Source organism: Glandiceps talaboti, chromosome 14 (genome assembly GCF_964340395.1).
Source record: "Glandiceps talaboti chromosome 14, keGlaTala1.1, whole genome shotgun sequence".
In the NCBI taxonomy this organism is placed as follows: Eukaryota; Metazoa; Hemichordata; class Enteropneusta; family Spengelidae; genus Glandiceps; species Glandiceps talaboti.
In genome coordinates, this window is record NC_135562.1 from 2,162,039 (window position 1) to 2,179,973 (window position 17,935).

General features: G+C 37.1%; 1 protein-coding gene across 1 annotated transcript; it reads right to left on the bottom strand.

Moving 5' to 3' along the window:
* Positions 1–4,476: 4,476 nt before the first annotated feature.
* LOC144445796 (carbohydrate sulfotransferase 4-like) lies at positions 4,477–5,872 on the bottom strand. Its single transcript, XM_078135435.1, has one exon. The coding sequence runs from the start codon at positions 5,870–5,872 to the stop codon at positions 4,721–4,723; it is 1,152 nt and encodes a 383-aa protein (XP_077991561.1). The 3' UTR covers positions 4,477–4,720.
* Between the last annotated feature and the right edge of the window lie 12,063 nt (positions 5,873–17,935).

Sequence of the window (17,935 nt, forward strand, 5' to 3'; positions counted from 1 at the left end):
CGATTTTGTCCAATGGCAAATCAATTTACAAACTGTTATTAATCTCTTTATCCTTTGAGAATAACATGTACATTTTTAACTTTGTGTAACATGTTAAAAGGCGAAAACAATGTGCTGTATTTGGCACGGATATTCACAACACAAACTTCATACATCATACATCAGCACAAATCACGTCGACACTTTTTACAATTGTATTGAAGTGTGTGTGATAAAGAGATGTTTATATATATTTGCCAAAGCATTTGCTATGTAGATTCTACAAAAGCAACTTCATCAACATTTATACTTTTAGAACTTAATATCTTATAAATAGTACAGTACATTGCAGGCTACTGTTAAGTGTGTCTGTTTGATACAACCATGCAGAAACCAATACAATTCATTTCTGTTTATTATGTTTATACAAAGCAAATTTGACCAATAACAGCCATGTCAGGCAGATTACATATTACGAGAGAACCTGAATGGCTAATCAAATGATTACACTGCAGCTAAACATGGTAAATTAAAACCAAAATAAACACAGCTATTTTACATGCTACACTTAGTTTCAGATGGTCAGAGTAACAAAAACTAAATGAAATGAACTAAAGTGCCACCATGTAGACATCAAAACATTGGCACCCGTGTGTCTGTGCCATCTAGTTGCAGTAGGTCGAATGATTTATTACATTCAGATTAAATGTAGCAAGACCTTTTAATCTGCCTATCGTATAGTGTAGCATTTACAGCATCTATCAAACACACAGTCAGTGAACATTAACCTGCGATGCGCTGTAAAAGATTTTGATAATAGGTACAAATACGAATTGTAATACACTACTAATGGGTGGACAGGAAGTGATGTCATTGTGGGTTTTGGGGGCATTTTACGGTTGCCCTATTATTTCATTTCAATAGCTGTGTTATGTACCATATGTATCTGCTAGTAGGCATAGCGTTAGTATACGTTGTAAATTGGACATGGCTGCCATCCCAAATGACCCATTCCGGTTGCTTGAGCAGACAAGAAGTGTGTCCGTCGTATGATTTATCGCACTAACAAAACAAAATATGGTTCAAATGGGAACCAAGAATTTTCCAAACCAGGAACAACTGGAAATAAAATTTGCACGCAAGTCCAATTAATAATTTTTCGATTGCATTGTATCTGTGGTTATTGTCAACACCAATATCACACAGTGGTAAATATTTTCTGCAAGAGTATTTAAGTCGCAAAGGATGTAAAACATTTCACTGTCAACGATGTCCATCAATTCGTAGTCTGTTATCAACCACGATAGAATTTAGATAACATTAAAAGCAAACATTGTAGTCCTACAAAATCGCATAAGTTTTATCCAGAAATGTTTTGTTGTAAAAGTGTTGGTACTCGGTAAATGTTGACATGTATTTCCTACAGCATATTGGTTAGACACTGCATAATGATTATTTGGGTCAAGTGAACAATCCTTATTCGGATTTATAAGTGGTGTTCGATAAATGATAATGTCATAAATCTCCGGTAGTAACATGTGTACGTGGTGGAATGGGGTTCTGGTAGTGAAGAGCGAAACGAAATGACATATTCTCCGGTAGAAGTATTTGAGTACAACTGTACAGATATAATAAGTATTTGCCACTAAACACTAACAACATACTAATAAAGGTAGATAAGGGACAAAGGGAATGACACTTTGGGGTGAAATATTGAAATAATATAAAAAAAACTACCAAATCACCCAGTGGTTTGGCACGTTTTTATACTAATGGTTTTCGACTAACTGGTGAAATGCCCAGAGTGTAGTCTCCTCTAGACCAGTATATGCCTGACACCATAAAAGGTAACGGCCAAACGAAATCCACAGTACAACAAGTATACTGTATACGTAATAACATTATCAGTGTAGGGAAATTAATAGTGCATAGTTTCGACTCCAACATAACAATTTTAGCAAGCACTGTGAGCGTTATTTCACAAAATAAGCCATCGCTTACTTGAAATAACGGCACCCGGAATTGACGTCACCAAGAAGTGTGCCTTGATCAACCATTTCTGTCCACTGAAAATATTTTCCTATTGAGATAAACGGTATGAGCAAATGACATGCCGTTCACCTTTGCTTGTAGCTTGACATTTTGACATCCTGGCGATGCCATGTGCACATTACACATATAGCACAAGTCACTGTTAGCTAGTTTAGTGCTTAATTATACGATGAAGAAATATATGTGCATGCTCATATTGTAATTACGTATTATCTGTATCTGCATTATAACGTATATAATAAATAAGTTTCAACGACTCCTGTGTGCGGTGTTTATGTTAAACATTACATTTGTAAATTTTGAACAAAGAAATTGCAACTGTTTTGATGATATATATGTATAGGAAATCCAACGAGTTGGATTTTTGACTTACACCACGAAAAAGGAATTAAAATATGGCTTTACTTTAGAGATTCTGTGAAATTTCTCACAGAGTCTTTTACCACGAAAAGGGAATTCAAATATGATTTTACTTTAGAGATTCTGTGAAATTTCTCACAGAGTCGATAAAGTTACTTATCTACATATGAATGAGTGGTGGTGAGAGGAATACAATGATGGACGTACAGCTGTGTCTTGAATGACGTGTCCATCTCTGATTGGTCGCTTACCGATAACATAGAGATGGTGTATTTTAATTAGGTGTACGTAATTAGTTAACAGTTGTAACCCAGGTGGACATTGTATAACATTGTTCATGTATTTATTTAGTTGTCTTTCACTTAGTCAACACTGAATGAGAGTCATTCTTGCCGAGTCTAGAGTCAGGATGGATGGATGTATTTCCTGACATTTACGATTATATGATAGAGATGTGGAACGATTCTGTTCTGCATGAATTGGCGTCTAGTTTCCACTTTGAAGACAGAGCAGGCTTAAAACTAACTAACTAAGCAACCAACTAACCTAGCACGTTTCCAGAACCTGTAAGTAGCGAACAGTTAGAAACAATTTAGAAGTCCTGAGTACCACAAACACACGCAAATCAACCGACTGAGTTTCTCCGTAAAAACATGCGACAGTATACAGTGACAAAGCAAATCCAAGATGTGTGGTAAAGCTGGTGGAAACTTATCCCTATTTGGAATGTATTCCGAAAAGTGGCCCATTCTATCGACGTCCTTTACCAAACAAGAAACTTTTTATCGCAGAAGGTTGGTATCAATACACATTGTCTCAATATTCCAAGAACATGTGTGCATTGGCTGTTATTGATGGCTATCACACTGGACATTCTGGCAAATTTAGTGTTCTATGATTTAAATTTCGCGCCAATTTTCAGCCCTTCAAACCCAATAATCATGTCGTCAAATATCTTTGTCGTCAGTGTTGTCAAAATTACAACAGTCTTTATCTTCCTGATTCTCGCTTGTTTATTAAGCTCGTCAGTACCAAGCATTTTCCCTTCACAATTATTATTATTTGGAAGAAAATTCCCTTTTTCTTGGATTCTTGTCCCAAATTATGCTGCAAAGTGATTACACTTACTTAAGAAATTCATAGAATTAGAGTCTCTGTATTGTTTTACATAGGTCTGACATCGTCGTAAACCACATCCTCTTTTACGGCACCGTCCAAAACGCACCATGTCGCGGAAGAAATAACAGCTCTGGTTTGCGAGAATGCTGTCTGATAGTCAAGGTGGTTAAACTGATTTATTCTACAATTTTTCGTTAGGTTACAACAGTGACATTTTAATACCAAAAAGGTTTTGACGACCGATTATCAAAGAAAGAACCGGACACAGATCTGGTGATACTCTACGATTATATACGCCAACTATCTCCTCGTTAGAAAAGGTCGTTTCTGATGCGCTGCAGGCAGGAACCCTGAACCCTGAAGCCTGAACCGGAAATCTGAAGATGTTAAAACAGAAGACTTAATGAAAAGTTATGCTACGTTGACTGCATCAGTGAACGTCCCTGTAGGTGGCAATTGTCGTGAAAAGGCCTAAGGAGTCATCCTCAACTGAGAGTAAAGAGATTTCTCCTCACCGTATAAGCATCAAGTAAAGATTCAACGTGGCAACAGCACACTTAACGTTGATTTGTAAATTTGTGAAATCTACCGTATACATAGTACTCTCAACAGTTTTATTGATATGTAAAATAGTAAACCCGCTTGATTTTTCATTTGAAAGCTTGATTATGACAATGGTAGACAAAAGTTAGACTCATTGGATTCCGCCCTCATCGGCCTGCTCTCGTTTAGCGGTATGGGTCGATGAGGGCGCCCTGGCACGACGTACTATCTCCCATACCCTATGCTGATTTTTTTGAATAACCATCAAGTATAAACAAAGGTTATCATTGTTACTATGAATTAATTTAATTGGAAATATAACAAGGCACTAATTATATTGACGTATGTGAAGCCACTAAGTTGTAATATAATGATGACATTAAATTAACAATTTAGTTATGCAAATAAGTAAGACCTATTGATTCGTGAAAAAAAATTGTAATAATAAACTTTGAGAACATACATAAATACTAATAATGCAATTTTCTGCGCACGGCCCTCTCTGAAAAAATGTATAACGGTTGTAAACTATTAGCGCAATTTTAGAAGTTGATTTTATGATTTTATGATTTTATGATTTTTATGATTTTTAGACAAGAGGACAAAATGATAAATATTGAAATGTTGGTCCGTGACAATAAAACATGGAGTGATGACAGTTTTCATATTAAACATACTGTGGGTTGATTGTTGTATTTTCTATAGGAACAACAAGGCTTCGATTCATATTATGAAGTTCATGGTCAGCTGATATCTTGATATAACCAAATTTATTGAATACATCTGGGCATAATTCCTGTACCCTTAGAACTTCTCTTACAGTCAAACCTGTCCTCCATGCCTCACCGTGTCCACTCCACCAGTCCGTTGATTGCAGTCTCTCAACAGTTGTGTTGTCGACTGGTAAACCAATGAAATTAAACATCCTAGGCACAAAGGTCATCGGCCTGTCAATCAAATCCTCATACCTTAAAAGGAAGTATTGGTTCCTAATCCACTCGGGTCCCTCTGTAGCTGATTTATAATTTTCATTTACCCACTGACAGTAATCCTTTATGACGCCCTTTAGTTTTTTGTCAAAAACAATAGATCCCTTTACAAGTTTATATTCTTTAGAGAGACGTTGCATATTCCTCCGAGACAACATCATCCCTCTTGGGTCTCTCACAATGTGAATAATTTTCACTCGATTTTCTTCCAGAACACAGCTAGCTAAAATCAAATTATTTAGACGGACTGTTTTCACTACGATATGCCTTCTCTGTGAACAAATCCGTGACAGGTCTTTTTCTTTAATCGGAATGTTTCCACCTGCAAGAGCTCGACTGTTCTGTCTCATAAATTGATGTTTTTGTAAACTCTTGGTATAAAATTTCGTCGCGGTGAAATTACACGTGTATATACTGTGCAGGAATTTGACTAAATCTGGTCGAATACTTTCAAGGTTTTGAAAACTGTCGCCATAGAGATTTAACCGTTTATCTTCTACAAGCATATGTCCAGGCTCGTACACGTAATAGAAATCCGGGTGGTTGTTCAACAAAGTACCGGTTACGCTAGAGCCAGTCCGCATACGTGCGTGAATGAGGACACGAATCGATTCAGCAGCGTGATTCTGCAGCTGTAACCGAGTGTTATTATTAACATTGCAGATTGTTGTGTGGCCGGTGTTGTTGACAAAAATGCCATTTGATAAGTCAGGTACGACGTTCGGATGACCTGTTAGTTGAGCCTTCAGATGTTCTTGAAGTTGGGCCTTCAGTTTACCCGAGAGACGATTAGACTCGTAATTCGTGTCTTCCTGGATGAAGACTGGCATGAGTAAAGCGAGAACAATCGTTGTGAGGATTAAAACAACGATGGGACGAGATCGCAGTCTCATATCTGAGATGTAGTTGGTCCAATTATACTACAAAGACTGAAGTCCAATGCTACCTAAAATCAGAAAATGTATATCATGATATAAATGTTCTAAATTATGCACAAGTCAAACACATTTATTGGGATATGTTGTCTTATAGTAAGTGGGGGTTATTTTTGCACATGCAAATCAGTGTTGGATAAAAGACACGTCAATGGCATGCATCCATAGAAAAGAAACCATGATGTCACCAATACATATCCACCAAGTAAGATACCAATAATAATATATGTACAACTTAAAATTAATCAGTAAAAACATTTATTATGCAAATTAGCTGTGTAATATGCAAGTTACAACAATCAGTGTGTCTGTGACATTGATGTCATGGTTGTATCAACATTGTAATTAGTGAGTTCTTATTTTGTTTAGCATTGTCAAGATATTATTACAGTGATTGTCTATCCATGTCACTTGTAAATAATTAAGGGCTGTTAACTAAATTGTTATCAGTTCAGGACATTACTACAATAATTAAGTATGTGTACAAAATTACACACAAACAGGCATGGACACGTGTCTGCATACATACATACATACATACATACATACATACATACATACATACATACATACATACATACATACATACATACATACATACATACATACATACATACATACATACATACATACATACATACATACATACATACATACATACATACATACATAAAACCCTACTTCACGTCCCTGGATACGGAAAGTTCGACCGTGTCACAGGTAATTGGCTTGGTTTTGTTAATTGAAGGGGGCACACAATGATCTTTACAATTTGGTCGTAAGTTTTGTTGCATATTTAAAGAGTACGCGAAGTATTCTGCTTACTGACACCTAAAATATAATGTGTATGAGTGTTTACATTGTAAGACGCTGTATTTTATTTACCCATATTATAACTCAATTACCACGATATACAAGAACATGGTTGACTCTTTGACAGCTGATAAACTTGAAAGTGAAGACTAGATTGAATTTGGTGAATCAGAAAGTTTGCAACGATAATAGATGTTTAGACACTGAACTATAATAGTAGAAATTCATTCCTTTCACTATGGCGTGATCTAAATTATATACTTTTCCGATAACCTTTGATCTGACAGCTCTCAAGCTCTCACGAAGGCATCACAAAGCACCTTTTGAATTCTTGTAGATGACATCATAGAATTGAACACAATATCGGGGTCTTGTTAAGGTCAAGGAAAAAATGTTGTTTCTCATCATGGTGCAATGATGTGTGGGGTTTACTTCTGATTGTTGTCAACTCCACCATACTGCTACATTCTGTACTAGCCATCATACAGCTGTACTGATATTTCAATGCTGGAGAGTAATATACACCATCCATGCATGATTTTTCTCGACCATCGCTATTCAATTTGGTCCGGGAGGGTGGTCCAGCCCAGGAAATATAACCTACCTGCTGTCTCGAAGGGCTATCAAAAATGGCGTCGGCGTTAGACCTTGTGTGTATTAACTTGTTGTTGGAAATTGTTAAACTACACACAGTCACTATACAATGACGAGCTTTCAGAATCATTTTACCTTACACGAATACTAACCTTATAGAGTACCCCTTGCCAATGTGTTATCTGTATATGCACTCAGATCTGCCACTGGGACTGTAATACCTCTTCGTATCCACAAATAAACTTATGCTACTATTAAAAAGTCAACTGCTTTGTACTCATGTGGAATTCCGAACTTAAGCCTTACATCAAATAAATCATGCGATGTGTGATTGGCCATATTTCACTCTGCATTCTTTAATTGTATTGTATTGTATTGTATTGTACTGGCCAACCCTTAACCTTTGGGTGGCAGTAACTAGCTAAATATAGAACGTGAATAACAAATGTACTTCGAATTTACAACAGACCAGATGAATGCTTTCTGTAAAACCACCAATCTATGTTTCGAGACATCCATATGCTATAATAACACCAGTCACTTCGAGGTCAGCTCTGGTCAGATCACATATCACAATGATTGGCAGGTCATAGGTCAACAAATTTCAAGTTAGGTAAATAATTAAATATAGGTAAGATAATTTATGGGTAGGCATATGCATGGCGAGGTAATGCCGGACTTACGTCCACTAGAGGTCACTTCGGGTCATTTCAGGTCATTTGAGGATACTTTCACCTCTACTTTGTCAGGTCAGATTCCTTTAATTTTGGTTGGTCAAATTTCAGATTTGACAATACTAGTATAACATCTAGGACACCTATGTTAAGCAAGTCATGAAAGGTCATATGGGGTCATGCCCAGCAAGGCAGGTCATTGTCCTGTCTGACCATGTCATCGCAATCGCTTTCACCGAGGAGTGGCTACCAGGTTTTCATATTAAACCTGGTGGGGGGGGGGGGGGTAAGAAAACTATCAATTATTGTACTTTCCGGTGGACTTTCTTGACAAAACTTACAGAGTGGATGTATAATATTAATATGTATGTGCATATGAGAATTTGCACGGATCACTTCATTCCAATTCCAATTTCATCTCGTCCCATGTCAACTCGCCCCAATTTCAACTCGTTCCAATTTCAGTGCATCGGATTTGTAGGCTGCTTGCTTGTTTTTATTTTTCATTATGTTTATCTTGATTGAACATAAAAATAGTCAAAAAGATACGTAACCTTCACATGTATTCCCCCTATGCCCTGTGGTACATGGTCCTCATGTCAAGCGCATGAGCTCATACCGTTGTTGTAGTAAACAGCGCCCTCTCACAGCGTTTATAGGTCGGAAATGGAGGATTGATTGACTGATGACTGAGGACTTCGACACCTCACCTGTCTTCGGCTTCCCTGGTTGGCTATAACCGAAAGGCGATATTAATATTGTTGATATGGAACACACTAGTAATGTCATATCTGCCTCCAGACGTAATGATAGGTTTGGAAACAGTTGCTTCATGGAGTTTTCACTCACTGATCATGTCGTGTTGTCGTTCAATGTTAAACGCGGTAAGTCACTATACTGCTATATATAGAACAGACAAGGTCGAAATGATAATAGTACGGGAACGTTAGTCAGGTTCGAATCCGTGCTATCTCTCGCCTACAAACAGGGCTAGGGAAAACCACTTATATGAAATATTGACTTCGTAATTAATAGGCAGTATTCAAATATGGGTGGTTAGTAGAAACCCATTTCGTCTGCCCTCCACAGCAATTTGTTACTATAAAGTATACCGCGCTCAATATATGGATCCATATTACTATTTTGTCTCTCAACAACCACGAATGTCTGACATTGCCACCCTTGCCTGCCATTAGAATAATGAATTGAATGTTACTATACTTGTACTCATATCAGTACTTTATTTAGTTTTATTCATTTGGTTCACATCCCCGTCTTGTTTATACAATGGCCAAATATACAAGCAAATATTTTGTAGGGACATTTTGAAACTATTAATTTTCAGGTAACTCTGCAAAAAAGCACATCCACTAGCAACTAATCAAGTGATATTAAATTTTCAGAAAATGATGAACAAGAGAATCAGAAAAGCAACAATAAACTATTAGATTGGTTTATGAAATACAGTAAAGAAGTAATTCACAGGTTGGAAAATAACACTGCTACAAACAGAGGTAAGAGTACATATCAATTGATGATAACAATAGCCAGTTTACGGCACTGTTGAGATACATCATTATCTCCCTAGGTACGACCAGCTAACGGTGTATCTCCACAGCACCATAAACAGGCTATGCTAACATTAACAATAACAGATGACTAGATTGGCTTATGTAGTATATTAAAGAAGTAATTAGACTGACAGATCCAGTCATTTCCAAATGTTTAATTTGCTCAAATGTAGCAATCTATATCAATTAATCAATCAATCAATCAATCAATCAATCAAAATCTCCAGTACACTGACAATATCTGACCTGTGTATATGACATCAAAGTCATTTGTAACACCAAATCAAAATCGGCTTAATTTGCCCACATTCCATAGAATATGTTGGGAACAAGACATTTTATACAGAGTCTTCAACTCTTGTTCACTATTTACAATATTAGTCAAATGTATTATTGGAATCTGGTATTGTAATCAAGTTAATAGATTGCTGTATATGATTTGTCATGACAGAGAAACTGAGTATTGTCAACTTTATCAGTCAGATAGGACTGAATGACAAGGAGAATACACCTCCAGTAAGAGAAGACATTGTGGCAGATGTCAGTCACAGACATCTAGGAAGGGAAGACATTGTTACTAATGTCAATCATACACCTCCTGGAAGAGAAGACATTGTGGCAGGTGTCAGAAACACACCTCAAGTAAGAGAAGACATTGTTAAAGATGCTAGTCACAAAGAAGAGAATAATGTTACACCTACATTTTGGCAAGCTTCTAATCATGAAGGAACGTCCAATACCATCAGTCCAGTCATGTCAAATGATGTTGATACACTAAATACTATCAAAATAGAACAGTCTTTACTTGTAAGAAGTAACACAAGGACAGACATGGATCGTGAGTCTTGTGTAGATCATTTTGATACTTTTGGTTGTAGTAACTACACTAGCACATGTATTACAGTCAAACAGGAAGACTCTGAAGATAAAGAAGATGAACTTATAAGAAATGACGTGGAAGAAAGAAGTTGTCATGGCAATACTTTGAAGAGAGTGAATGACTTTCATCATCCTTATCAAGTAAATGAAAGCCAACGATTGGATCAAACTTACAATCAATGTAACAAAGAAGACAACAGAGATGATAGTACATCTGTTAATCATTTCCAAACTGTACCACAGTCCTCTCTAACACTATTTTTATGTCAAGTTTGTGGTTGTAGTTTTTCTGAAAAAGCCATTCTCATTGACCATATGACAACCCATAACCAATTGCCCACATTGTTGACAAAGCAGAAAGTACATCCAAATTTACATTACAAAAAGAAAAGCCACTTTTCGTGTAATCAGTGTGGTAAATCATTTATCCAAAGAAACCATCTTCAGCGTCACATGTGTATCCATGCCAATAACAAACCTTACCAGTGTCAAATTTGTGAAAAGTTTTTTTCCCGCAAATATAATCTTAAAATTCATATGTTTGTTCATGCTCCAAGCGATGTACGCAACATTAGCAAAACATTCCAATGTGAAGTTTGTGGAAAACGCTTCCGAAGCAAGAGGGATCGTATGCTACATGTACGAATTCATACAGGAGAGAAACCATATCAGTGCAATGTGTGTGAAAAGCGTTTCATACAAAAAGGACATCTTACTTTACATATGACAAAGCATACTGGACAACGGCCATATGCATGTGAAGTATGTGGGAGATCATATCGTTCCAATGGTGATCTTAAGACTCACATTAAAAAAACACATTAATAAGTAAATGATCAGCTCCTCCCACTCATGGATCACCAGAGATTGTGCACATTTGAGTCTTTTTTGTCTATCTTTATGCTAAATCTGTGAAGTGATATATTTCTCATCATTTTTTCACTTCCGTGATACTGACCAAATTTTCAGTAATGCACCAGCACCATAAAACTGTCATAAAACTGTCTTCTGCTGTGGGCTGCTGTGTCAAAGGGTGGATTTGTTTGATTGACTCCCCCGATTTATCACGGTGTACACTGGTTCAGTTTTTTGTGCTTGTTTGGTACAGGGGTGGTGCGCACACATTCTGTCGGGGATACCCGAATAGCCCGACCGATTTTGTTGGTTATAGACGGTCGAACATGGTGGCGGGGAGCAATAAACATAATCTAAAAGTTTATATTTCTGTGATATGTACTTTAATAAAGTAGCAAAATAATGTACTTGCATATGAAGCTAAGAATTGAAATGTAATTTTAGAGTAGCTGTGTAAGTTTCATGACATCTATTGGGAGATGTCATATTTGAATAAATGAACACTGTCAGCTGAAACTTGATTGGATTCGTCAAACGAACTATCCCGGGCATGTGACAGTGTAAGCTAGTCATGAACCCGGTGGAATCGACCGGGTCACTCAATCGAGTCCACCCAATGTTGTGGTTTTACAATATTGTTTATCATTTAACCTTTCTTGAAGCAAAGAAGTAAAGGTGAAATTTCAAAGTATTAATTATAAAAATAAACTATTTTCTATGCTTTCCATGTTGCTCTAAATTATAATGTATGGAAACAAGAATAAAACATTTATTTATCAATCCTGGTGTTATTAATGTATTTGAGATTATCTATTTGTTCTAGTTTATTCTTATAAAACTGCTTTTTTTAAACAACTCAAATTTCCAAAAGATTGTATTCAACTTGCAACTGAGAACTGAGGGATAAACAATAATGCAGGCAAGGTAGGGCACTGTAAATTACTCTCGACATTTATAGAATATAGTAAAAGACTTGAGTAACCGTCGCATGTATCATTGTATGCCCCCTGTACCCTGTGGTACAAGTTTATCCTTGATGTTGTAGTAAACAGCGCCCTCTCACAACGTTTGTAGGTCAAATGGATTGTTTGCTGACGATCGCGGCACCGAACCTCAGCTGTCTTCGACTTCCGTACTAGTTAGATAGCAATCAAAGATAATATTAACATTGTAGCTATGGAACACACTACTAGTAATGTCATATCTGCCTCCAGACGTAATGATAGGTTTGGAAAGAGTTGCTTCATGGAGTTTTCACTCACTGATCATGTCGTGCTGTCGTTCAGTGTTAAACACGGTAAGTCACTAGACTGCATATACATAGACATGTAGAACAGACAAGGAAGAGGTAATGATAGCTGTACAGGAACCCCCACATGTACTCGAATCAATCTGTATGTTTTATTTTATATGTATGGTAAATAAGCTTTATTATCATAGATTTAAAAAATCATACAGATTGATTCGAGTACCTATGGGGCCGGGGAACCCTAGTCAGAATCGAGTCCGGGCTAATTCTCGTCTACAAATAGGGCTAGGGAAAATCACTTATATGTATGCCGCCAGTAGTAAAAGTAATGGAGAGTCAACGAGTTCGTGAGGGTTATTTGCCAATAAACGAGTTTTTAGCACATAACCCTACCGAACGAGTTGTCTATCTTACTTATACTACGGCACGATTGGCTGAAACGGATATATAGGTCACACCTCGAAGAAAGAGTGGGTTATGGGTCCATATAACCAACCGAAATCAAGGTATCTGATTGGCCAAGTCGGTCTAGCCGTAGTATAATTAGAAATATTCAACCCATAATTAATATGCAATATCCAAATATGTGTTGTTAGCAGAAACCCATTTCGTCTGCCCTCCACAGCAAATTGCAATATATGGATCCTGTATTATTATTTTGTCTGTGAGCAACCACGAATGTCTGACATTGCCACCCTTGCCTGCCATTAGAATAATGAATTGAATGGTACTACACTTGTACTCATATCAGTACTTTATTTAGTTTTATTCATTTGGTTTACATCCCCGTCTTGTTTATACAATGGCCAAATATACAAGCAAACATTTGGTAGGGACATTTTGAAACTATTAAATTTCAGGTAACTCTGCAAAAAAGCACATCCACTAGCAACTAATCATGTGATATTAAATTTTCAGAAAATGATGAACAAGAGAATCAGAAAAGCAACAATAAACTGTTGGATTGGTTTATGAAATACAGTAAAGAAGTAATTCACAGGTTGGAAAATAACACTGCTACAAACAGAGGTAAGAGTACATATCAATGGATTTTGCAAATCAAAACGACCAATCATGTAGCTGGTGTGCCATGTGTGTCATCTGCATATTACTTCATTTGAATAATTATATATGTGATACCCTTCGTGATGAACAAGCAGATTGGGAAATTATGCGTGGAGATTTCCAACCATATATCAGCTTTTGCAATTCTAGTTACAAGCAAGAAATATGAGAGATTAAAAGGAATATACCATTAGCACCATAAACAGGCTAATTTGTTGAAATACGTGGTCCCCTATTGTTAAACCCCAAATTTCCATTGAATAGTAATTATATGATGTACATATTTGATTTGTCATTACAGAGAAACTGAGTATTGTCAACTTTATCAGTCAGATTGGACTAAATGACAAGGAGAATACACCGCCAGTAACGGAAAACATTGAGGCAGTTGTCAGTCACACACATCTAGGAAAAGAAGACATTGTTACTAATGTCAATCATACACCTCCTGGAAGAGAAGACATTGTGGAAGATGTCAGTCACACACCTCCAGGAAGAGAAGATATTGTGGCAGATGTCTGTCACAAAGAAGAGAATAATGTTACACCTACATTTTGGCAAGCTTCTAATGATGAAGGAACATCCAATACCATCAGTCCAGTCATCCCAAATGATGTTGATACACTACATACTATCAAAATAGAACAGTCTATACTTAGAGATAAAACTTCAACGACTGTTGCTAATGACAACAGCACTACTACTATGGATAACGTAAATGATACCAGAGTTAAACTTGAAGATGGGCTGATAATATTAAACAAAGATACCATCAGTAATAATGATGAAGAAATGAATACCAGTAGTCACGGCAACACTTTGCAGGAAGTTAACAACTTTCAACAACACTGTCATGAGGGTGACACCAGACACTTTGTTGATGATAGTGATGGCACTTTGAAAAGAGATGAGAACTTTCAACAACATTGTCGTGTAGTGGACGACAGACACTTTGTTGATGATAATAATGAGACTTTGAAGGAAGTGAATGACTTTCATCAATATAGTTCACAAACTGATGATAGACACCTTGGTATTGATAATGATAATGATGATGATGATAATGATGATAGCAGAATTGGCAACGATGACGTTGTGTTTATCGAAAGTGTCAATGACTACTCCCAGGCAATGTCCCAGTCATCTTTGACACTATTTCAATGTCAAGTTTGTGGTCGCAGCTTTGCTAAAAAAGCAGTTCTCACCAATCATATGCAAACACACATAGAAGTACCTGTGGAAAGCCACACTTCAACTCCAACAAAGACTACACACATACATGTACCGTTAGAAACCTCTACATCAACAAAGTCCAACCACATTGGCAGGCCTCACATGACTACACATCACAAAGAAATGTACTTTGGTCAGCCTGGAAGTAAAATAGCCAGGCAAAGAGATCATCTTAGAAATCACATGCTAGTAGGCAACCAGGAACCATCATTCAGATGTCAAGTTTGTGGAAAGTTATTTGCACAAAAATGTACTCTGGAGAGTCATGTTCTGATACATGCAACAGATCGACGTAAAAAATGTAACACATCGTCTGTAAACAAAGTCTTTCACTGTGAAGTGTGTGGTAAAGGATTAGGAACCAGCAAAGCCATGGTGTTTCACATGAGAACTCACACAGGGGAAAAACCATACCAGTGTCAAATATGTGGTAAAAGATTCACACAGAAAGGACATCACACCATCCATATTAGAACACATACAGGTCAACGACCTTTTGGTTGTCAGATATGTGGGAAAACATACATTGCCAGGGGTGACTTGAATGCCCATATCAAAATAGTACATCATAGATTAAAAAGAGTAAAAGTATTGGAAATCCCCGCTGCTGAAAGTCACACAAGGCAAATGTTCAGTAGGAATCACATAAGTTAGCTAGCTATTGTGACAGAGAAAGTACCGGGGGTACATGTATGTAGGAATCACATAAGTTAGCTAGCTATCGCGACAGAGAAAGTACCGGGGGTACATGTATGTAGGAATCACATAAGTTAGCTAGCTATCGCGACAGAGAAAGTACCGGGGGTACATGTATGTAGGAATCACATAAGTTAGCTAGCTATCGCGACAGAGAAAGTACCGGGGGTACATGTATGTAGGAATCACATAAGTTAGCTAGCTATCGCAACAGAGAAAGTACCGGAGGGTATGTGTATTTTAAAACCCATGTCTTTGTAAAAACATTGGTAGACTGGAACCATCTGGACAATAGTACTGTGTGAGCTAAATCTTGTGATGCCTTTAAAATGGCAGTCACTGTCAAAAGTCATTCTGACTAATGGTCTCCCCCAGTGCATTATTCCTTACCCAAGACGTACACCGTAATTTTACAGTTACAGAATGGTCGACCTACTCTCACACCCATCTCAATTGTAAAACTACTAACTTTACAATGTAGTAAGAAGTCATTAAGTCTGTAATGAAATACTTCAGTGACGCCACTGATTACTTCAAACTATTGATTGCTTCATTATCATCATCAGATCACAAGTATCTGTCAGGTGGCTGAGTGGTTAAAGGGCCATCATCCCAGGTCATCGTGTTAATGTTATTTTAATAAAGATTACATGGAATCATTCCTTTGTTCTGAACCAACTTTTTCTGTATCTCTACCAAACAACCAGTTTTCACATCTACATAATAATAATAACAATCTTTATTTGTCCAAATAAAATCAGAAATTTTATTAAATGTAATAAATGGTTGCCACAAGAGCAGTGCCCTAGTGTTGGAGAAGCAGGAGGAAACCGGAGTACCCGGGGGAAACCTGTGTTGTTCAGCAGGGTCAAACTGAGCATCCCCCTTCTTACATACAAACCTAGTTAATTTTTAATCAAACTGAGCCAACATTTGGCGAGGTCAAACCCAGGCTGCAGAGATAAGAGGCATACGTATGAGCTAACCGCTCGGCCACCGACAACAGAACTACATTTTAATCCTAATCCTAAACTGAAGTGATCCATTAAACAACTTGTCTCTTACTACTGCAGTCAGGGTTTGAACCAAAAAATCGTTGTTTGGCTAAGCCATACTCCAAAGTAAAAAGAATGTCTCAGTTTAAATCTACCAAATAACACTGATTTTTCCCTGGCAGGCACTCTTATTTCCATCAGAACACTGAACTCATGAGGGTTGGCTGCATTGCCTCACTGGTCTTCTTGGGAACAAGTTTATAAAAACTTACAGAACTATCCAGTTTAAATAGAGATTATGTATTATCCTCATCAGCTGATCAGCTGTGTTTGAAGTTAAAATCCATAACCCTATGGAGATGACTCAGACTTTTCTACAAATGTAATTATTATTGTTAGCATGTGTATGTAACTATAGGATTAAAGTCAGATGGAAAGTAGTACAATATATTTATGACCTATGACCTGTGTTATGCAAACTATAGTTGACATTGTACAGATATCAGTTCTCACCAATTCTCAAAATAAATCTTAATAAAGTTATCACATCAATTCTAACCTCTATGTACTCTGATTGCATTCATAAAGTAAATAAACATCAGTAAATTATAAATAACATTGAGAGAGTAGTGAGTGACAGACAGACAGAGTGAGTGAGAGACAGACAGACAGACAGACAGACAGACAGACAAACAAACAAAGAAGACAAAGACTTGAAAAGACTCAAACAAATCCCTGGGTTTTCCTTACAATAACACCAGGACTCGGGAGCATGATCTACATGATGTGTGGGAGAGATTTTTTTGTGTTTTCAATGGTCCTAACATTTCGTGGTGGCACTAGCTGTTTCAGTGAACAGTGGTATCAGATATTCCGTTATGAAAACCCTCCAGAATTTTATGTGCTTCGTACATTTGGGAGCGAAAATCTTACTAAACACAGTACAACATGATTGTGTACAGAGAGTCAGCTCAGCTACATGCATGTGTGTGTGATATTTTTCTTCCGTACTAAACTACGCCCTCCCAAGACTTGAGTAGGTGATTGTAATTAGTTTGTTCGTTTTTCCATTCCTCGGTGATGCTGCTAAACTCACAAAACCAGTAGGACATGGATATCAGAAATAATTTCATACCGACACCCAGACACGGTGACAGATTGGGAAACTCTTGGTCAGTAGAGTTCTCACTAGCTGATCATATTGTGTTTTCATTCAATCTCTTACGGCAATCACAGGGTAAGTAAATCGATGCCCTGAGGTCAGCCCCAGGTCAGGTCTAGTCTCTCTGTACCTAAATCCGTAATCTATTATTTATGGGTGGTTTCGATTTTAT